This window comes from Hypomesus nipponensis, chromosome 14 (genome assembly GCF_054491055.1).
Source record: "Hypomesus nipponensis isolate SF chromosome 14, ASM5449105v1, whole genome shotgun sequence".
In the NCBI taxonomy this organism is placed as follows: domain Eukaryota; kingdom Metazoa; phylum Chordata; class Actinopteri; order Osmeriformes; family Osmeridae; genus Hypomesus; species Hypomesus nipponensis.
Genome location: NC_140374.1, coordinates 14,625,216 through 14,648,609, shown reverse-complemented (window position 1 = coordinate 14,648,609; position 23,394 = coordinate 14,625,216). Strand labels below are relative to the sequence as shown.

Genomic DNA, 23,394 nt, shown 5'->3' with positions numbered 1-23,394 from the left:
ACTGTTTGGACGTCTGCCTGTCATGTTTCAGCTTTGATATAGTATCATCAACCGACTTGATTTCAAACTTCATAAAATGAGCAAATAGGCAAATAGCGCATTCGATGAAAACCCTTTCAGTGAATGTTTTGCCGATTGCTAAATATGCTGATGGTTTGGACCAGAACCATTAAAGAAGAACTTTGTTCACCTTTCCTTTGTTCTGCCAGAATCTTCAGACTCAAAGGTGAACGCCCCATGAAGAACGGGGACAACAAGGAATATGACAAATAAAGTATGGCCGAGAATACAGTTGTGTGTCGTGTGTGTTATAGTTAAATGTGTGTAGAAAAGAATATTAAATGCATTCATGCTGTAACGCAGAACTTTAAAAGTAATATTTATGTACCACAGTTCTGCCTGTCCTTGAGGGCCTCTCTCATCAGCCTTTTCAACCACTTCTTTTCAAAACGCGATTCCCATAAACACCATTAAAAGGGCCTCCGTACCACATGCCTCACAACCCACCTCTATCTCTCCGTCTCACACACAAAGGCACAGAGGCACACACACATACCTTGGTTCAGACCGTCAGGCATCCGCACATTGTTGGAATTTACTTCACAAAAGAATGTTTCAAATACGAGCAGTTGCAACACGGTGAGAAAGAGAAGCAGAATGCATGTAAATGGAAAGGGACAATATGGAGGAGGAGAAGCTGTGCGGTGGCAAGGCTGAACGGCCACTTTTGCTTGTTTTCGTGCAATGACAAAAGTTGACATTGGACTTTACCTTGATCTCTTGTTACTTCTGCTACACTGAACAAGGAAATGCAATGTAACAACAGATGATGCACAAGGCATCATTGTACAAAAAACATGAAGGTTGCTGTGCTTCTTGTCGAGGTGTTGTTACATTGATTAAAAAGAAATATTGCTAACTGGAGCAGTTAGTTATTTATTACGGTTGAACTCCTCCATATGAGTTTATGACCAATCAAAACCATTAAAGGGGTGAGTGACTGGGTTTTTGGGGTTTCACACTGTTCCTTATAGGTCTCCGAATAGGATATGTAACATTGGTTGGGCTGAAAATGGCCCGGGTGCTGTTCTATGCCTGTTAATGCTTCCGGTGAATTGTCCCGGGAAAAAAGGTTTTCTCTCCTTTTATGGTATGCTCATGAATATATAGATGAGCTGCGTGCTGATTTGTTGGTTTACAACGAGTGAAGCTGCGGAGCAAAGACTTTACACGGCCAACAGCACTGAAACAATAAGATGGAGACTTAAAACTTACAAATAACAACAATAAGATGGAGAGATAAAAACTTACAAATAAATCTGTTGTGTCCACACAACACTGTTTTCAACAGATTGACTAGATAACATTCAAAATTATTACGTTAGTTGTTTCCACTTCTGTTGTTGAAGCAAACAGGATCGATTTAGGTGGATAACGTTAGCACTAGCTTAGAAACTATCGTGATTCAACTCTGCTTCAGTTAGCTCTAGCTATCTTGCTAAAAAATAGATCTGGACAAACATGCGTCTTGAATTGTGGATTTACATGACAACATGACTTATTTATTTGAATTAAACAGTCAGGAACATGAAATAACGTTAGCCCCATTGCCAATAAACTAAATCATCACACCTTCTACCAATGCTAGATACAGGCAGGATACGTTAGCATTGCTAATAACTGTTAGCGACAACATCATACTACAGCTTGCGGTTGTGATGAACATAAGGTCGGAACAACACCTCTTTTCATCAATAGCGTCATAGCAAATCCTGCTTTTCATTGTCCCTAGTTTTCAAAATTGTCCTCGGTGAAATGGTTTAAGCAAATGTGAAATTGAGGGTCAAACTGCACAGGGATCTTCTCATAGACAAAAATCACAGCCCGTCAAGTGTTTGGTTCCTTAGGAAGACTCTTAAGTGTCAGCATTCCCTGCACAGCCTGGAACACTGCATTTACCACAATAGTTCATCCAATTTCAATATGCTAGAAAAAAGTTCTTCTTTGTAATTCTGTGAAGTACACAGAGCAGCGCGCAGCTAATTTTGGGGCGTGACCAAGGTACAGACCAGAGCCAAAAAAGGTGGAGCCACCGAACCGACAGTCAGTTTGGTGGCTTTTTCAAAATCTACCGTTTTACAGCTACATTTTTTAATTGTGAGATTTGCATAGGAACAGGTGTCAATGGACTTTGAGGTTCACTGTATGTCCATTTTACCCACTGAACTGTCGTTTTTCAACTGTGACAAGGTACATATGGTTCTGCAATCAATAACCCCTTTAAGATGAGACAACAACAAAACCTAAACCTTTCTACCTATTTTTTTATGTTTTGGTTCTCCTGATGATTGGTGGTCCTGCATGAGCATGGCCAGTTTATAGATAATGTTCCGAGAATAAAAATTGCTAGAGGAATGAGTCTCTCGGTGGTAGATGTTGGGAGTTCATAATACATTCAACTTGATTTGTCAACTTAGTCTAGGACTTGATCCCAGAAGTTTGTTCTACCACGTGTCTTTAATACGTATGGGCCAGAACATGTACAAAATGTACAAACACAGAACACAAACCCACAACTCACACATTACAAACACAATAACACAATGACAGCTTGAAACAAGTTAGCAAAGTGCATTTAAAAAGATGATAAAACAAAAGCATGAGAAACACAGCTGGAGTTATGAAAAAAAAAATATATATATATCTTTCATGAGACATACCTCTCTTCCCTTTCCATGTTTGGCAAGAAAAAGAGAAAGTGAAAGAAAGAGGGGGAAATGCAAAGTAAGAGCATCTTTAAACACATATTCTTTAAATGAGTAATCACATTTATGCACAGAATAGAAACACGGCCAGTAATCACGAAATGTGAGGCAATTTGTCAAAGCTCTGCTTTTGACAGTGCGTGGGACCAAGTCTATCCTTCAACTGAACACCTCAAGGCCAAGTTTCATCTACAAAAGTAGGAGCTCATCTCATTTGCCATCTTGACAGCCACATTTGATAGCCGGGTATAAAAAGCTCCTGGTCGCTGAGAAACAGATGTCTGAAGCCAGGCTGCCACTTAAGTATTTCAAATTGGGATTGGCGGCCATCACAACACCTATGATTGATCAGTTTACACTCCAGCATGAGAGCGTATGGACTGTGGGCGTTGTTTTCAGCCATGCTCACCAGAGTTACCACCACGTTATGACAGCCTTGGCACTTGACGTGTTATTAGCAACTATAGCACACAGCTGCCAGGAGACATAGATAGAAATGGACAGCGTCGCAATAAGTGATCACAAGCCTTAATGAAATGATCAAGTGATGCCTTCTGGAATGTCTCGTGGGATTATGTTTGAAGGTCTGACATCCCACTGGTTTTGGATCCCCTTTTTATAAGTAAACAGATAAAGAGAGAACTCTGCATGACCTGCTGCGAAACGGTCGTTTAAAGTTAGGACCTGTGATAGCATCAAACAATAGTGTTGGATGCTCAAACTGATCGGATCACTTGTAAAACCTGAGGTGAGAAAACTACTGTAAGTGTCGTATTTGTAGTTTTAGATTAAACAACATTTCATTTTTAAAAGCACAGATTATTTTATCCTCTCAATCTTGAGGTCTGAGCTTTTTTCAACTGCTTATACAGATTTAGAGGTTAATGAGCTCCAATCTTTACGTAAACATTGTTTCTCAACTTGAGGCCCAAGTCCTCAGAAGGGGCGTCAAGTGATTTGCAGGGGTGGGGGGCAAAAACATTTAAGAGAAATTCAGATTATAATGGAGGTGTGTGGGTGTAAAATTCTTCACAATTGTTCAAAGATGGCCTGATGGATTGAGGTAGTCTTCAACTTTCAGTTCCACACATTGTACGCTGGAAAATATTAGATCTCAGCATAATGGAGTTTAAAGAGTTATATTTGACGATCACTACCTCTGAGTGGTGCTCATCATTCTGCTGGAGGACCTCTATACACAGCTCTCCCAGGCGAATCATGTCCTCCAATCTCTTCTGTGGTGTGGTCTGATTGTCAGCTGTGACATCACGAAAGGAAACCGTTGCATAAAAAAAAAAAAAAATGCATTTAGCAGACGCTAATTCAAAGCAATGTCTAAAATCTTTTATACAGAAAGTAGTGCTGCAGAGTCACACAGGAACCATGAAAAATTCATGTTTGGCAGATCACAGCTTTTTTTTACACACCTGTTAACGACTAAAACACAGCAGAGGCTTCTACAGTTCTACAGTGTTGTTGATAATATTTTGTACTTTTTGTACAAACCCTCAATCTGTGCGTATTCGGTGAGCTGAGAGTAGTTGATCAGCGCTGCCTTCTCCAGACATTTTTGAACCATTTTCCTAATCTCTTCTGGAGGGACAGGTGTGGTGATATCCTTCATCAAAACCTGAAATGAATTGAACTATGAGTGAAGTACTGTGTTTCATGACATTGTATTTATTTACAAGACACTTTCATCCAAAACATCAAATTCACAAACTTGATACTTAAACAATAAACTTTCTTCTCCCAATTTTCCACATATCCTGTATCTTTTAAGAAACCAACAAGGACTCTGTACTTTCAAACAGACAACTGTTTATTATTAAAATATATTTTAAAAATTGCTTTCTGTTTTCATAATGTCATGTCTGTACTTTTGAACACATGTCAGATGGAGGGGTGCACACGACTTGAGTTAACAGAGGCTGAATGGTTGGAGTCTTGCGTGGAGGGAACTCTTTCCCACAACACATACCCTTTCTAGCAGGGAGAGTGTGGCTTTGAGTGCTCCATCTGGTCGCCCAAACGGAAAACAGTACCTGCACACACAAAAGAAAGCGAACAAGGCATCGGCAACAATTATTTCCATGAAAGGGAATGGAAACCATGCATACACGCTAACCAGTGACAATACTATAGCCAGTAATTTTCGGTCTTTACCGCATACAGTAATGTCACAACTACATTAAAGCCAATTACTTTTTCTAAAATACTGTAACTGCCATAACCGAATTGGACATAACTCCATTCACAGCTATAAAGACTTAATGTGTTAGCCCAGTGGACAGCTGAGCTATAGAGCAATCTTGACTACCAGATAAAGAGCATATCACCCCCCCCCCCCTAACCCCCCTCGCCAGGACTTCACAAACAACTTCTGCATCCTAAAGCAGACTTGAGGTAGTCATTATTAATCCTAAACAAACTTTGCACTCCCCTTTCCCTGTCTGATGTACATTAGCATAATCTGAACATTGTCTAGGGTATTGTTTACTACCATTAGCATCGTGTTGAGGGGTGTTGCTATTGCTAATGACTCCTGCTGGTTTCAACAGTCCCCCACCCACCTTCCCAACCACCCACTCTTATCAACTCTTGGGCCCAGATGGAGGGCCCTTCACAGGCATGGAGTGCTTTGAAGTGCCACAGCTCAACAAATTCAATGGCACAGGTCTATTGACTGAACCGTCATTCAAGGTCTAGGTCTGGGTCTTCGGCCCTGACAATACAATACAAGGTAGTCACACATGGCAGTGTTAGTGAATGCTAACTAGCAGATGCAAGCAGAACTGATTCCAGACTTCAGATTCCTGAATTTTCACTTCAGGTGACATTTGTTCCATGAGGCTTTGCAAATGACCAAGTAATTTGACCCGTAAAACAAATCCCTCACACCATAATTTCACACTGTGATTTTAAGAGAAAGTAGTTGGCACCTAAAATGAACGATCTGGTCCTCCAAAAGACTCAGGAGTCGGTCTCTGATATTGTCAAACTGCTCTTTCTCCTCTTCGGTGACAGTGCCCATCCCATCCGGCCTAGGAGACAAAACATAAATGTTTAGTCGTTGCAAAGCTTTCATTTCGTTCTAGACACCTTTTGAATGGGCAACAGCAAAGAGAAAACGCAATCACTACACAGCCTTGACTCCGGGTTTTCTCCCCCCTTTTTTTGCAGCTGAAAGAGAGCGCTCTCAAAACGGCACTCGCATTTGCCGGGAGGAGTAAGCGTGGAGGTTGCCTGTGTTAATGAGTTGTTCTTATAAAAGCCTACACTCTGAGCCTTTGACCGGGATGCCTCTGGAAAGAGTGAACCGACTGGAATTGGAAAACTCATGACTTGTCATTTCAAAAGAACCAATAGAGGCAATAAGGGAACTTCAGTTCAGGTGCAAAGTGTTTACTTGACTGTGGCACGTAAAGTGTAGGTCTTTCTCTTGAGTTGGCGTGACTACCTGTGAATACGATTTGCTGATTTATTTAAGTTATTAAGAGTAATCTCAGCCAAATTAAATCAAAACATTTTTTTGCCTGAACATGAATGTAGAATACCTACAAAACAATTAGTTGACGTGGAGGACTCCATAAAAAGATTCTTAAGAAACTGGGTGAGAATAGAATCTTATAGTGCACTGTGTCTGAACATCAGGGCTTCCCATCAACTTCTATTCATCCAGTTACTAAAAGGGCCTTTTTTTGTGATGAAAAGCAGCCTTTTCTTTACAACAGAACTTGTAAGCACAACTTGTAAACCCCGTTGTTCCTCCAATCTGTCAATTCATTATCCCTCTTCTCCCTCCAGCCCCACTCCTTTGACGAGCACCAGTTAATTCCAAAGGAACACAAAAAGCATAGTGCTGGCGAGGGTTGGGGCGGGGGTGTGCTCACTCAAGTGAGGGGAGGAATAGCCTTCTTTCATGTTATGATAAAGAGAAGGGGAGTGGATTTCTTATTTTGTTCCACCCTTGTGCTAAAGCCCTCAAACGTCCAGATGAAGACCTGAGTGTCGGAGGGCGAGCTATGTCCTGGTTGAAGGCCCCTGCTGAAGCTATTCAAATATCCCTCAGTGTTGTCCTGCGAGTTTACAATATCCCCATAAATGACTGGTTAGCTGTCCTCTCACAACACATTTGAAAACCCTAAAGAAACATACATATGCATTCTTCTGAGAATGAAACGTGTCAGAAGACGGTTGCAACCCTTCTTGGTCCATGACTGACAAAAACGGCAAGGGAAACACGTGTGAATATGGTCCAATCCAAACAGGTTGGTGGCTTGGCTGCAGTGGCCCCTTCTTCCACTGCTATCTAATCTAATAAGACTTTCAGTCACGCTTCGGCGAATACGTCGGAGTCGGTAGCGACACGACAGAAGCATTACTGCAGCTAAATGAAGCGGGAGTGTGTGTCTCTGTGTGTGTGTGTGTGTGTAAGAGAGTGTGTGGGGTGAGGAGGAGGGGGGAGGGTATACATTGAGTTGCGAGGAGGGGTTAACTGGCTCCGGAAGGGCCTGCAGGTTTACTGTACCCCCCCCCCCCCCCCCCCCCCCCCCCCCCCCCCCCCTGCATGCACAGGTCGCGTTCCAGGTCATGACTAGATACATGAAGAACCTCTTCTGGGTAAACAGCTTTTGACAAGCGCCTCACATGGGAGGTGAGACTGGAGAGTTACGTGGAGCAGGGCAATGGGTGTGTGTCAAGTCCCTTTATCAGCAAGGGGACGAGACCCACGGATGACTGAAATGTGACAGAAGCTGGGATGGGTAGCATCTCTCGTTTTATGGAGGAGTTGAGGAGGGGGGTCATTCAGTTGGGTGGAGTGACAGGGTGTGAGAAGTAAATGTTTCTGTCACATCTTGTGCCAGTGTTCGTCGGACAGCGGAGAGATGGGCCGGGATAGGGAGTGACAGGTGATAGGGAGGAAAAGGGGGGGGGGGGGGATTGATGCGTCCCTCGTCGCTCTCCAACCAGCTGGTAGCTGCTGGTAGAGCTGGAGGCTGCCCTAACCTCGCTCCAGCAGCAAACACACCTGTCCCTACGCAGACAGGACACTCGCCTGCATGGACGGCCGAGGGGAGGGAAGCTCACTGACTCAAGAGTTTCTTTATCTGTCAATCAAAGTCAATCCGCGACTGACTTGCCTGACTGCGTTGCATGTCGCAAACAATTCCTCTCACCGTACACAAGCATGTTTGTGTAAAAAACAGTTGACAATATTTTGTGCTGATGCTGGATTATCTAACTGATAAGTTTAACATTTTTATGAAATTTATGTTATACAAAAAGATAACTCCCTGTTTAGTGAGAGCAGTAAAAAAAAAAATCCAGTTCTCTTTGCACCAAGATGCTTCTGAATAACAAAGTACAACTACAAACCACTTTGATGCTGTATTTGCTTATTTAAAGTATTGAATTTTCCTGTGCTATTAATTTAAACTGTATAATTGAACCTCAAATGCAGCTATTTGAATCAACTTGATTCAATTCTTAAATCATCAATGCCCATGTTCCTGCAAAGCTCCATCCTGTTCAGCTTAGCCACATCTTAATACTACTAGTCCCACTGTCCCTCCTAAGTAAGCGCTATCCGAAACCACTCCTCCCACCGACAATTTCTTGGGCTGCACTGAATAGGCATCAATTATTCAAATGAGAGCTCCAACTGACAAAAAGCTAGTTCCCACAATATCCACCGCTTAAATGTGGTGATTAGTTAGAGAGGCTAATCATTACTGCCTCTAATTGACTAAATGACTCAACAAAGGGAGAAAGCACAGATATTAGCATTTATCTCAAGGGAAGTCAAGCAAGGGGGTGATTTAAAATAAGTGGAAAACTAATAGATGTAATAAAACAGTTTGGGAAAAATGCTGTTCAGTCAAGACGACATATTACCATGGTATATATAGCGGATGTAAAAAAAAAACATTTTAACCGTGAAAATTGTGCTTTTGAGAAGAGTAACCAGCACTAGGTGTGAACACTTGTATAATCCACCAATCATAATGAAGGATTTGTTTATTACTTTCTATTTTAACATTTCATTCAAAGCATGTTACTGCACTCAACATGTACTGTAATTTACAACTTCGAATGGCAAATGTTTGAAGGAGTTCATTTTGTTTAAATAATAGCATGAATAGGACTAGCCAGACTGCTCTCCCTGCTTACCATACATAATTATAAGGTAAGACTTATAATTGGACATACATTGGACATAAAACTGTTTGAAATATGAAACACCAGAAGAGACTCAAAAAATGGTGTGAGGGGACAATTAGAAGATAACATTCTTATCAAATTGCAATGCAATGCAAAAAAACAAATAGATGAATACAAAAAATGCAACGGAGTATGCAATTATTTTCTAATCATATTACACTTCATAAGTTAATCGCTGACTGCTAATTTGTCTATTGAGCTGTGGCACACGTTTTCCTTCTGTCGCGGCTACAGAGGCTGAGCATGGTCATCGCAAGGAGGATCTGGGACAGAGTTACAAACCACAAGCTCTGCATTCTGATTGAGTTCCTTCAGCTTGATCAGTCATTTCCCCACTTTCATAGTACTTCATAGCCTTTTTCTTTTTTTCTTCAAGTCAGGTAAAATGAAATCCTTGCCCTTTAAAGGAAAGTTCTGATGATTTGAGTGGAAATAGTTTCTAAGGGTGCACAATGTTACAGCAAAATACAGTGTAAACAACAACTTATTGGATGGCTTCTGCATTCACATAAACATATTCACACAGTATCTAATTAACTCAAAACGGCTCTCAAGGGCATCTCAACCATCGTAACAAAAGTGATTAGAAAGGTTAATTTAATGAATAGAAGAATGGATGAGTGGTTCTGCTTGTTAGCTGTAAAACAAAACAACAAAAAAAAGAAACAAAACGAAAAAAACAACAACTGTCGGCTGTCATTTCGCCACATACTAAAAGATAAGTTCCTCAATTGGAAGGGATCAGAAGGAATTTCAAGGATAGCCTGAAAATAAAACAACACTTTACTACAACTTATTTTGAGTTAGGTTTAGTAAAAGTGTAAGCCTGAAATCCGGTCAGCGTGGGAAATGAATTGACTGAGCATTCTCATTTCTTTTTGAGCGTTCATATCTTTATTTACCTGTTTCCATGGACGTGGGAGGCACAGAAGGCGTAGCTGTAGTGAAGAAGGGTGGGGTCGACCAGAGAGTTGTTCTCTGAGTACTCCATCAGGTCCCTCAGGTAGCTGAGGTGACGATGGCACCCTCTCACCCCGTAACGAGAGCAGTACTCGTCCAGGACAAACACCTGTCCTGGGCTGAACCAGCCCTGCATACACAGGAGGGAGATGAAAAAATATAAAAAACTTTTTAAAAATTGGGGGGTCATTTTCAGTTTTATTGGGAAAGACAGTTAGAAGTCAACAGGAAGTGTAGGGGAGAGAGGGAATAACATGCAGAAATGTCCAGAGCTGGAATGGAACCTGGGGTCTCATTTATAAAACTGTGCGTAGGATTCTTACTAAAAGTGTACGTATGCCCAAAAGCCTAAAATGGCGTACGCACACAAAAATTCAGATTTATCAAACCGTGCGTACGCACACCTGTACGCAACGTTCCCTTTATAAATCACAGATTACCCACAAGTGTGCGTACGTGAATCAGCATTGTACCCCGCCCTGAACACGCCCATTTTTAACCATAAATAGTCAATGCAAAGCACCTCATGAGTGCTAATCTAGTATCTCATCATGACCCTGGCATACGATTGTTCTTTACAGTAATCATAGCGCATGACAATTTCTCAGACACTGTTAGCCTATTGGTGGAGCCCAAAAATGTGGAGGCCGGTAGATGGTACCGGGTAAAAAAAGGTTGAAAAACTGTGCGAGTGGCGTCAACTGTGGCAGTGATACTGCGAGTCAAGATACAATTTGAAAACAAAAGCGTTTTGTTATGAACAGTAATCTATTAAAGTCTGGACTGATAACGAGGACGTAGAGTGTAGCGATTGCACGGTAGCTTAACGACTGTATTTCCAGTTTTTGACATATGAGGATATTTGCACAGTAGGCCTATTAAATAAATGTATTTAGTTAGGCTATACACTGTGTTCTGCAGTTATCTAAAGGTAGGCTATGTGATGTCATTCTGTATTCCATGCAGTCGGGGAATCTCCCCCTCCTGAACTCTCGTAGTGGACAATCTGATGGTGAGGAAGCGCTGAATTTTTATTTAAAATTTGAGTTGGATTGTACGAGGTGTTTATGGAACAAGAATCACTCAGTACAAGCGCAACACTGCTGTATGTAATCTTCATGATAATCATGAAATTGAATGAAAAAAACGTGTGTGAGGAAAACAAAATGAATGAAGGACCTCCCTCAGAGGACTCATCCAGCCTCCAATACACGCAAGAAAACTACCACTCAGTCAAACTTCCAGGTCATTTCACTGCTTGTTCTGTCTTCAGAAGGTGATTAGAAACACCAGGTCAGTTAGTTTGTGGAGAAGAAAAATGTAAGCACTGTTAGATTTTCAATGCAGAGGCCAGTGAAGACTCTAAATAAATCAAGAATTTTATCAAATGGATTGCAAGTTAAACTGCACAATGCTAAATAACTGACAACCTAAATGCAGAACCACAACTCAACACAGCGGAAGCCACTGCCTTGACTCCAATAGTACTGTAAATATAGCATTCTTCACAGCTTGGGCAGTGGCCTCAGCAATAAACTGTGAAAAAGAAAATCAAGCCAAACTACTTCCAACAATTAAACAAAGCAGTCCAAGGTTAACCACCGACAATTAATTCCCTGGAAAGAGTCACCCGTGAAGGAAAAGGTGCAGAGTGATCTGAAGTCGGGGGAACACTCATTAGTTCAGTCATCCTGCACATAATAACTAAATTAGCCATGAATCTTACAAACCTAATTAAGACGCCTCTTAGAAGGAATATTAACAAATTAGCACCTCCACTGAGTCGTCGTCCATGACTACGCCGCAGTACCCTTTGGCTCGGTAACCTCACTGGGTAGCAGCAGCTGACCTGTGAGCCACCGTGACCAAAAAACTAGTTTAACCGCCAAAATTGGTCTTATGTCCTTTTGCCCCCGTATTGTACTTAAATATTTTTTTAATTTATTTTCGAGACAGAGAATGATGGAAACAGTGGCAACAGTGTATATTTAAGAGCTCACCAGCATGTTTTTTTTCTTCTGTTAGTGCTATAAAACCCAATTGAGTTCCCTCCATAAGAAAGTAGTCTGAGATTTCAAACCTCACAACAGCTGCCCACCCTCAGGCTCCTTGGGCTTTCAATACAAAGGACTCTACAAGGTAAGCGAGCTGGATATGACCTGATCGACAGGGCTAAAATGACCTTCCAGCTTTCTTTCTCACTCTCCTCCCCCCTCCTTATAAGGTTTTCCCTCTCAGTCACCCTCTCCTCATCAATTCAGAGTCCTCTGCCTCTCCATTTTGGATCTATTAATATCACACTACAAAAGAATATACCATAGCGCCCTGCCGACTGCCTTGATGTGACAAGATGTTCCTCAGTGACAAACAGATGGCCGACTCACATCTTGGCGCTGACCGCTAAATTAGCAATTAACGAGCAGACTGCCGTGTTAGAAACGAGGGTGGGGTGTGTGTGTGTGTGTGTGGGGGGTTCTTCTGGGCCAGCCTGGGTTAAATCTATGTCACAGCTCTTCTAAACGTGGCCCCTGTGACTCCCTCACGGAACGAGACAGTCAATGATTAACGGCATGTCACATTTTGGAGACAAATAAAGTGGAGAAAGAGAAGGGATGTTGGCTTGGTATTTTGCAGACGTTGAATTAAAACTCTTCTTTTTGGTAATGTTACCTGTCAGAATGCCCTACAACACAAAATAGCTCTTTGTGGTGAATTCACACCAACAAATGCAGCACATGTAACCCACCCAGTAACTGAAAACTGTATTTTTATTTTTTATTTTATTCTCATTAAAATGAAGTCCTAAGCAATACCCTTGACCAATATGACCAGATTTACAATCTGTTGGCAACAGGGGACTCAGAAAAGTTGGAAGCTTTTCACACCCAGTAAAACATTTCTGACCATTTATCTTAAGATCTTCATTACATTTATTGTATGTATATGTATTCATTTACAATCAACTGTTTCATGTTGACTGGCGGAGAAGCAGAGAAGTGGTGCTGCTAATTCATAGGACTTTACGTGCACAGTGAAGGCAAAGCGAGGAGTTCTGTTGAGTTGTGTGGGGGAGGTGTGTGTGTGTATAAGTTCATGTGCGTCTCAGCAGCAATTACATTAGTGCATGATGGGTTATTAGAGACACTCATTTGATGATACTTTCATTCACGTTAGGTGTTAGAATGTGGACAACATTATGCACACAAAGAGGTGGTTGTGTGAATGCACTGAGCAAAGGAGGGGGCACAGCAGGTAAAAACTAGCCTACCCACTCCCCCTGTTCACACACACATTATGTGGCATACAGTGACACAAGCGTAAATGATTCCAACATTCTCCTTTTTTTCTCTCAAATTATTTCTTCACTTCTGTAAATAGGAGGCTGTGTATGATGTGCACGCACATATACAGCCAAACTGGGTCACAAAGTCAGTCTTCTGTAGCAAAAAAAATCAAGAAAGTGCTAAATATTGGTCTTCAGATAATGTCCAGTTCAGTGGTCAGTCTTAAGAATCCCACAACCCTTCACTTTCTGGTTCACCAATTCTTTTGGGGAGTGTGGCGTGTGTGTGTGAGTGAGTAAGTGTGTGTGTGTGTGGGGGGGGGTAATCCTAACACACCCTTCCAGACTTTTTAGTAGTCCGCGTGGTCGAAGCCCCCTCAGTTGTCGCTTGATTCTACTCAAGTCGAGAAACACACTGTAACTGTAAGGTTGCATGCTGCCAAACACACTTGCATGACCAAAAGTCCCAACCAACCCATGTGTCAAACGAGCAGAATCCGTGTGGCCCACACCTCAACATATGTCCATGTTCCAAGGCATTGTCATTCTGAAAGGATATGAAGCGGGGCATCTCTACAGTGGAAGACAAAGGCCTTCGATATTTACAAAGACCCAGAACCAGAGGAGCCTGGGAAGGGAGTGACTGCTGGGGCTGCTTGCTGTGACTGAGTGACGGAAGGCTGAACAACTTGGTGGAAGGAAGGAAGCCCAGGTGTCACGGCGGCTGCTCCTAGCTTTGTTAGTTTGTTTTGAATGAGAACACCACCGGTGGGCCATATGCTGCCTGTTTCTCATCAGGTAGGGTTGTAGCAATCTGCTCTCAGGCATTTTTCAGGAATTCTTTCTCAGGGAGTTCAATCTGCATCACGTTTACCCCACTGTATAATGCTTTAAAGCCTTTGTTTGTATTACAACTTCAGTTCAATGACAACTTCTGTATTTCCCTGGTCTTTGAGAGTTCAACCCCCCCCCCCCCCCCCCCACACACACACAAACACATGCCCCCGTCCTCCCCTCAACAGCCACAGCAGTCATTTGTGAGGGTTGAGCTCCTGTTTGGACAGTATTGATTAGGACCGTTTATCCCTCCTCGTGGAGGGTGAGATCCCCTGAGGGCAGGGGCCCCGTGTGAGGGAGACCACGGCTCTCTGAGCCTATAGGTGGGCATGGAGGCTCTAACCCAGCCATGGGAGAGCAGGGGCTGTTATTTGCCCTCTGTCAAGCTTCTGGGTGTCAGAGTCTTCTGCTTTGTTGTACGTATATCAAGCAAAATATATAGTGTTCGTTTGTCTGTCTGTCTGCCTGTCTCTTTGTCTGCCTCTCCGTTCTTACCAGGCAGGAGAAGGAGTCGTTCATGCGGTGCTGTAGGGTGTGTTTCTGCAGCATGGTGAACAGGGCAGCATGGTCGAACCGACAAGGCACAGCCGAAATTAACTCCTCCACTCCCTGTCTCTGGGTACGATCAAGACCTGGGGAGAGAGAGAGAGAGAAGGAAGGAGAGAGAGAGAAAGAATGAGATAGAGGGAAAGAAAGAGAGATTTAGAAGGAAAGAGAGGGATAAGAAAGGAGAGGGAGAAGGAAGGAGAGATACAGAAGGAAAGAGAGGGAAGGATGGAGTGAGGTAGGAGGAGAAAGAAGGAAAGAGAGACAGAGAAAGGGAGGGAAAGAAAAAGAGAGGTTAGTCTCTCAAAGTAAACTATTTAGAATCAAAAAGCAAATGACGCACTCATCAAGGACTGAAGAGCAAAAACAATTGATAGATCAAACGTTTGACTTGAAATACGTTTCACACTAGTTGCTGAAGGCAAGATTGGAGAGTGAGGAAAAACCGTCAGAACAAGTAAGTGATTCTCTCTCTTTGTTATTCACTGAAACACAGACATAACTTCTGTTAAAGTTGGGCTCACTAAATGATGGCACATCTCCGCAGAGACAATCCACTCCTGAGCACAACTGTTACCGTGAAACAGGCTTGCGATGGATGAGAGGAACATTTCCATTGACTCGCATTGGCACAGTGGGTTTTCTATGCTTTGGCTAATAGTTCCCACCTCTGTTGGCTTGAGATACTCTGTGAAATCCAGTTTCCCCATTTCAGCTCTAAATACAAGAAACTGACAGCAACACTATCAACGCGCGAGAGCATGCGAGGACAAACACTGACATAATAATCCATCGGATTGGAACTCATTGACACTAGCCTTACTATTGGCAGAGGAAATAGACGTTTTACTTGGACTACGATGAGTCGTGACAAATTGCAGAGCGCGGGTCTTGGCCTTTGGATGAAAACAGCATTAGGGGAGCCTTTTAACGGCTTTGAGTGTGTGCTGCTACATTGACATGGCCACCGCGTGTGTCCTAGATATTTGTCGGTTAAATATTTTTCTATGTCTCAGAGGGCCAGCGAATGTGAAAAGAACACCGGAGCGCACACACCGACACACACGTTCTACAGTATGTTCACACATACACTCCCCTACAACACAAACCCACACACAGAACACATCGTCCAGAAACGGCAAACTGTAATGAGGCCAGAGGGCCAGGTCAGACAGCTAAAAGAGGGAAAAAAAAGACGTCAAAGAGAAGAGAAAGAGTGAAAGAGATGGCAGACTTGCCAACAATCGCCTTGTAGGTTTGTTCCCAAGTTCATTTACAGTCCTTTCAAAGAGGACTGTTAATGGCTGGCGTTGAGCCCCCCAACCCCCTCCCCAGCCACCAAACACACACACAAAAAAAGCCTAACACTGCTCTCCTTTTCCCCGTATTGTAGAAATACATTTAGGGATGGGATGTTTCTTAGCCTGACATGTGGACACACAAAAGACCAAGGACCTGAGCGAAAGGCCGGCGTTCCCCCCGCGCCTCCGACGCCCGCAGCGACCCTCCCAAGACACGCATTAGTGATTGCTTTTTATTAACGCCGCCATTTTGGTCTCGCCACTACCACTTTTTGTGGCGCGCGCCCACTCTATACGGACAGAGAAAAGCACGCTGGCATCGCCCCGGCGGCACTTCCAGAGACATCCGTGTTCCCTCCTCCTCTCCCCCCCCCCCGCCCTCCTTCCCTCCATCGCTTTTGTCATCAAAAAGGCAGCAGAAGTGCAATCCCCACAATCAACTCGGAATCGACGCTCACTCCGTTCTTTCATTCGTTCCATCGCCTTTTCTGTCTCTCTTGCCCTTTGGCACCCCTGGCCCCGTTTGCTTAAAAAAGATATACAAAAAAAAATCCCGAAGTAGGTCATTTTGCATTCGTTAGGCCAAACACAGGGCCGTTCCTAATGTAATTTGCAGACGTTGGCACACGAAGAAAAGGGGTGAAGGAGCTGACTGCAAAGAAAACGAGACAAAGGGATATAGATTAAAGCAGATAATAAGAGAGGGATGGGTGTGAGTATTGATTGAGGGGCAGCAGGAGGAGGCGAGACGTTAACTTATCCAGTCATTCTGAGAAATCGTATTGATCCACGTCATCTTTAACTTCCAGCTATTATCTGTATGAGACGGCGGGGAGGGGAGGGGGGTGGGGTGTTGAAAGGAAGTGTGTGAGCGTGTACATGTGTGTTTGTTTGAGTTACTGAATGTGGAGTTTTGGTGATGGGTGTGTGCGTGTCTGTGTGTGTGTGCAGCTACAGGGGTTTAATCAGGCAAAGAAGTATGTCTGTGCGAGAGAGAGTGGATGGTGACTGTTGTTGTCTGTAACTGTGTGTGTGTGTGTGTGTGTGTGTATTTGTATGGGTGTGGATGAGTTGGGGAGGTTAGTTCATAGTTACTACATAAATCCTATTGAGATTCTTCCCATGCGTTATAGAATCGAGCACATCTATGGTGTGTGTTTGTGCTAGTGTTTGTGTGGACAGGAACACATGTTTTGGAGCTTTTTACCGTCAGCACTTGCTGCTGGCCTACTCTATCAAACCTTATTGAATGTTTAAAAATAGTTTACATTCCAACTTTGTAAGGCAGGGAGGAAAGCTATGTAGGCTGGGTGTGTGCTTGGGGGTGGTGTGTGTGTATGGAGGGGGGGGGGGGGGGTAGGTGAATTGGAGGGAAGGGTGGCACTCAATCTCTCCGGCTTCCATGACCGGTGTCACAGCTGCAGTCACATCCATGAGACAGGCCCCCCCGGTGAGGTGGCGGGTAGATTATGACAGGTTATTGACGCGGGCGGAGAGACACGGTGCTCCGCTGTCTCAGGTAGCCGGTGCCGAGCGATTTGATTTGCTCCTTTCGAGCGGGCGCAGACGTGGCGAGGTGAGACGAAATGAGGGCGGACAAGGGATATCCGTGTCCCGACTCGACAACGATTCCTGTTAAAAGATACAGACGCGCGAGCGTGTCCAGCGCATGAACAGCTGAAACTAGACTGAAGAAACTTCCCGAGTTTAAAACGGAAAGACAGGCATGGTCGGAAAAAAAAACGCGTGTACACACAAACCACGAGCAGGCACACCAACAGAGACAATCACCCCCACCCCCCATACACACACAAAGGATCAAGACTCTCAGAGTGCTAGGGTTGATCTGAGTAAACATGAATCTAAGGTGATGAGACAGATTGGACGTCTCCTCTGGAGTTTGAACCCCAACGTCAGACTGGCCCCACCTGCTTCTTCACAAACAAGACCAACAAAGACTTTGACAGAAATCCAACCGGCAAGTCATTTTGATACGTCAAACCAAACGGAGAAGGGGAAAGTGCCCTGACAGAAAGACCTTTCCTGTGATTTAAAATTGGGAACCAGAAGTATCCTTAAGCCATCCCCAGGTCTAAACCGAATCTTAAATTCAAGAAGTCGTCTGAGATGAGGGAATATCAGTTGATGACAAGAGAATATGCCATCGGAGGACACAACGCGGCAAACGGCCTCCTGTTTGCTTTATGTAGACTGACATGAGATGTTGATGAGTGTGAAGGTGAGGCTCTAACTGCAACGTGTGGGTTTGTAACAGAGCAAATCACCAATAGTAACAGTCATATGACCTATAGCATTTGTCCTAAGCTCTGTGCATTTTTATGACAGTTATCCAATTATCTAACGTATCCTTTTGAAAAATGATTGTCTATATCAATTGAAACAACAATTAGAGAAAAACAATCAGAAGCTCAACGTAATTAATACTGTCCTTAATGTGCATTAAGAAGATCTATCTTTTCTTCCGGTTCATATTTAATCAATAGGAGGCTGAGATGATGTCCTGTCCTCTTTGTGTTTTGAAGGCACGTCCTAACACGGGTGAAAAGGTGTCGCATCACACATGCCAGTGAGTGAGTGATTGCTGTGAATGGCCCGAACCATGTTTGTCAAAGTCAACGTTTTAGACCGTTCAACTACAGAACCCAAAGAGCAGATTTTGAATGCAGCAGTGTTGCTAGTATAGCGGGTCTGGCATTTCTCAATGGACTTAACGCCTTGAAGCTAAACTGGCCTTCACCAAACACCCACTTGGCAAAGGGTCTATGTGGTGTGTGGGTTGTGTGCGATTCAGAGAGGGAAAGAGAGACAAGAAGAGAGACAAAAAATATATATAAAAGACTTGAGCACATTGCCGTGTAAGGTAATTGGGTACATAAGAGTAAATTATGAACCTTGCTTCGCCCTGCGATTTTCCCTTCAGATTTAAGTGCTAGACTTGAGCCACCTGACAATATTAGAAGAGAAGCACACGCAAGAAAAATGAATATTAACAGCTATTTAAATCCATTCAGTCCATTTATTCCTCCCATTTCCATCAAATTCAAATAGTTCCCCCGTTCTAATAAACCGCTCTTTCAGTTCCATCACAATAAGTAGCCATTACAAGGGACTCATATAGTCCAACAATACTGTCCCCTTCATCAAATCCCTATTCACAGTATATATAACAAAAAAACATTAATGGGGTATAGTGGCTTTCAAATCACTCAGTACAATACAATCTATGCCAAATGGGAATGCACGTATTGCATGTTGACACATATGTACAAACAGACACAGCCGTGTGCACACATGCATACTTTTCTATTTGGACTGATGGGGTAAAAGTGTGTGTTTCCACACACACACACAGCAAGCCAACAAGCACACACTAACCTGTCTCATTAGTCCCCCACTGTCCAGAGAGCTGCGTACAGCAGCGGAATTACAGCAAATCAATGGTGTTCTCTTTCCACTGCTTTCAACAGAAATGCACTTCCCCATGTGTATATGTATTGTGTGAAAATATATACAGTATGCCTTCTCACTTCTATTTTTCCTAAACCCATTGTGCTTTTTGTTGTCAAGCTGGGACAAGCATGATTTTGTACAATAACACTGCAACACTATGACTCATATCCTTATTTGTTAGTGAAATACTACAAATCGCCTTTACGTGTCCCACAGCATTAATACATATGCTTCACACAGTACCGACTCAACTCACAACAAACACAATTTCCACGTGTCATACTTGCAATCTATGGAGCACTTTTATAAAAAACAAACAAACAAGTGAGCAAAACCAATCTGAAGAGACCTACTGAGCAGTGAGACAGGGGCGTCTGCCTGTGGGTTTCCTCCTCTGCAGTTCTGTCTCTGGTTCTGAGTGGGAGGCACGGGCTTGTATGATTGGCCCGTGGCCCGGTACATGGCTTGCACCCACAGCACCCGGTCTTGCTCGTCATCGCTGGCGAACGACACTAGATCGCCCTCCTTGACGGCGCTGAAGAACAGCCGACCTCCTTGCAGACCTGGGGGTCGGGTGGATGGATAGACGGCATGTTTACATGGTGTGGTACAGCATGAAGCAGTGTATGTTGCTAAAGTAACATAAAATAATGCAATTCATATGTTTTGGAGTTACTGATGTGTGTATGCGTGTGTTTAACTGTTTGTGGTACATACATTTAGTTGGGTATTTGCTAGATGGGAACATGTATGTGTGTGTGTGTCACATTAGCCTGCTTCTTATATTGTAGTGTTTCTCATTATGTGTGTTCAACTGTAAGTAGGCCTACCTGGCTGGGGGTCAGAGTAGTCCACAGTGTAACCCTCCAACTGCATCAGTTCATGAGGCTCGGACTTCTTCTCTCTGTAGCTGCACATGGCAAAGGTGTACTGGCTCACCTGCAGGGGTTTACAAAGGTACATGCAGTTTGTTAGGTACTGGCAAAAAGATCATTAGTTCATCTTTTTGTACATGCAATCCCCCAAGTAAGAAACATACTTTTCAAAAAATATTCATGATCTTAAGAAAGTTAGGCCTACATGCTCTGAATGCAGTCAACCACCTAAATGTCCTGCAACCTTTGTGTATTCCAAAAAACCTCATTTGAACTTTTGGTCATAACTATATACACACACGAACTTGGCACCCCGTAGTTTACTGCAACATTTTACCTGGACAAGAACAAAATATCTTCTTTTCCAACGTTTCCACACCCGCTGGCCCAACACGTACAGATACCTGAAATTGAGAAAGATTATTAATCTTAAATTATAGTACCCTTATTCACAGATGTGTGGCTTGACTATACATTGAAAAATATAGCTTAACTGTACTGTAGATTAATTCCCCTAAAATATCGATAAAATATCTTTCAAGTAGTGCTACAACACTGATGAGTTGGGGGATTTTTGTCAATGTGTTGGCCAATAATTAGGAGGACCATATGACTATAGTCAAGTTACATTGAAGTTGCTTGAATTCGGCAATTAAAGGCCGACTATATTTTAGTAGGCATGTCACTGTAGTTATTTGGGCCAACTTGCTTGAATTAAAAATATATGAACACAGGAATGATAACAAATCCAATTGTGTAAAATATGTTGCATTGGCCACACGTTTTATGTTGCTAACTCTCCTTAGCCTATAGGCCCACGCAACTAAAGATACTTCACTTCATTTTTGAGTCGAAACGAAACGAAATTGTTCTCGACGCAAAAATTTAAACGATGTAACCAATTGTCCATGACCTTCACACAGAGTCCAACGAAGTCAATAGACTCTGAAGAACGTGAAAGCCCGTCGCGTGAGCGTCTTCGACTGCACATCTGGGCCTTTCTCAGGAGTTGTGTTAACACGCGGGACAATAAATTATTTTCCAAACCTTTCAAGACACGTATCCCTTAGCTGACCACTCAAAGTAATTTCGTTTGCCACCACTATTACAAAAAAGCTGTTTACACAAACCAAAAAAACTTTTTAAACGACATTAACCTTAATCATCTATAAAGTAAAATAAGTAACCCAGTTGCATTACAGAACCTTTTAACAAGACAGGGCTACGAATATTTTGAGTATTAGCTCATCCAAAGAGGTAATTACAGATAAAAATGTGATGATTGTAAATTATCCTACACTAATATGTCTTATTGTCAAATGGTAGTCATTAATCTGCGGAAGACACGCAACTCCAGTTATGAAATAGCCATTGAATACACTTTAGAGTTTTTGGATTTGGCGAAGGATTAAATCAGGTCAGCTAAAATACATTTGAACAAATACAACCTCCTCGTGGAACTTACTCAATATCTCAAACTACGAAAAGCACTACATTAAATACGTTAAATATATCGGCATTTAAATTGGATGGAAAGGGAAGGAAAAATTATAATGGAAAAATAAACAGTGACCCTGTGTGGTAATATTTGTTAACTACACTATTTATTTACACTCGATGGTCTTGTTCGTCCTCGTTTTGTAAATTTTTGGACGGTCAAGAATTCAGCCAGACAGGGCTACTAAATGCAAAAAAAAGAGAAGATATTCCGACATGAGACGCACTTGTGAAATTGTAGCGCAATAGTCACACAAACTGGATTCCGGACACCCGGATTCCAAATTCGAATCCCTACACAATCTCTAACACTTTCACACCCAACCCCCGCCACACCCCACCCCACCCCACCCCTCCCCACCCCCACCCCCACCCCCACAAACACACACACACAATTATCTTCAGTCCATTATTGTTACTCAGGGCCATGGCTGGCCTTCAGCCCCCTTAAGAGGGCTCTTAACACCAGGAGTTGGATAGAGAGACATGGACAAAACCACCATAGAGAGAGCTGGGTAAAAGTAGTACATTGAGCTGACATAAGGATCCCCCCAGAGAGAATGGGAGAGAGAGAGATACAGATGGACAGAGCTAGAGTGTATGTGTGGGGGGGGATATGTGACACAGAGAGAGAGGATCCAGGATATTCAGAAGCGAAGATTCATATTTCTCGCCAAAGAGAACACGAGTACTAGACTGAGGAGAGAAAGGATTGTTTAGAATAAGAAAAAAGAGAAGGTGAAAACAATTGAAAAACGTAGACAAATGTTTTCAAATGTGTCAAATAGATGGGAGTCAGATGGCTGAGCGGTGAGGGAGTCGGGCTAGTAAAAACAGAAGGTTGTTGGATCGATTCCCCGCCGTGCCAAATGACGTTGTGTCCTTGGGCAAGGCACTTCACCCTACTTGCCTCAGGGGGAATGTCCCTGTACTTACTGTAAGTCGCTCTGGATAAGAGCGTCTGCTAAATGACTTAATGTAAATGTAATGTAATGTCCCCAAAATAACAATCATAGTCAAGTGTTACAAGTTGTTGGTATGCCACAACTGACCCAGTTGCATAAAGCCCAATGTTTGGCCCAATGATTCTAAATGAGCACCTTGCATGTTTATTGTTCTAAAATCCCTCAAAAAGGCACTTGAGTGAAGTCTGAACTAGGGCTTAAAGCACAGTCCTCAAGCAAGAACGCCAAAATGGCAGGACTTTGCTTAACCTTGATAAATCCTAACACATGCTTCAACAGTATCTTGGAATCCATTAGCTTTACAACCGCTCCCACCATCTACTGACTAAAGAACACAACTCGCTATGAAGCATTATTATGAGTACATGCCGTGGCAACAGGTGAAACACGCCCACCTATTTCAGAGCGTTTTGTAAAGAAATGGCTGTTGATGCCGTATAGTGGCACCCTCTTGTAGAGAGTAGGGATACCGAAAGGGTAGACAGGAGATGTGGAGGGATATAGACGCAAGGGGGGGGGGGTGATGATGAGCCAGAAAAAACAACCGGGTCGTTGTTTCCCTGACAAATCTCTTGTTGACTGAGTGGAAGATGGAGTGATAGATGGAGTGATAGATGGAGTGAGTGATGGAGTTAGAGGACTGTCTACTCAAGCTGCTTTCCTGTGTGG

At 43.0% G+C, this 23,394-nt stretch overlaps 1 protein-coding gene across 1 annotated transcript in view; it reads right to left on the bottom strand.

The window, feature by feature from the left end:
* Positions 1 to 23,394, bottom strand: part of cadps2 (Ca++-dependent secretion activator 2) — a 93,946-nt gene that overhangs the window by 22,339 nt on the left and 48,213 nt on the right. Inside the window, 9 exon segments of the mRNA XM_084672306.1 lie at positions 3,923 to 4,023; positions 4,272 to 4,395; positions 4,747 to 4,810; positions 5,708 to 5,809; positions 9,893 to 10,080; positions 14,566 to 14,702; positions 19,742 to 19,951; positions 20,219 to 20,327; positions 20,601 to 20,667. Coding sequence (XP_084528432.1) covers positions 3,923 to 4,023; positions 4,272 to 4,395; positions 4,747 to 4,810; positions 5,708 to 5,809; positions 9,893 to 10,080; positions 14,566 to 14,702; positions 19,742 to 19,951; positions 20,219 to 20,327; positions 20,601 to 20,667 — 1,102 coding nt within the window.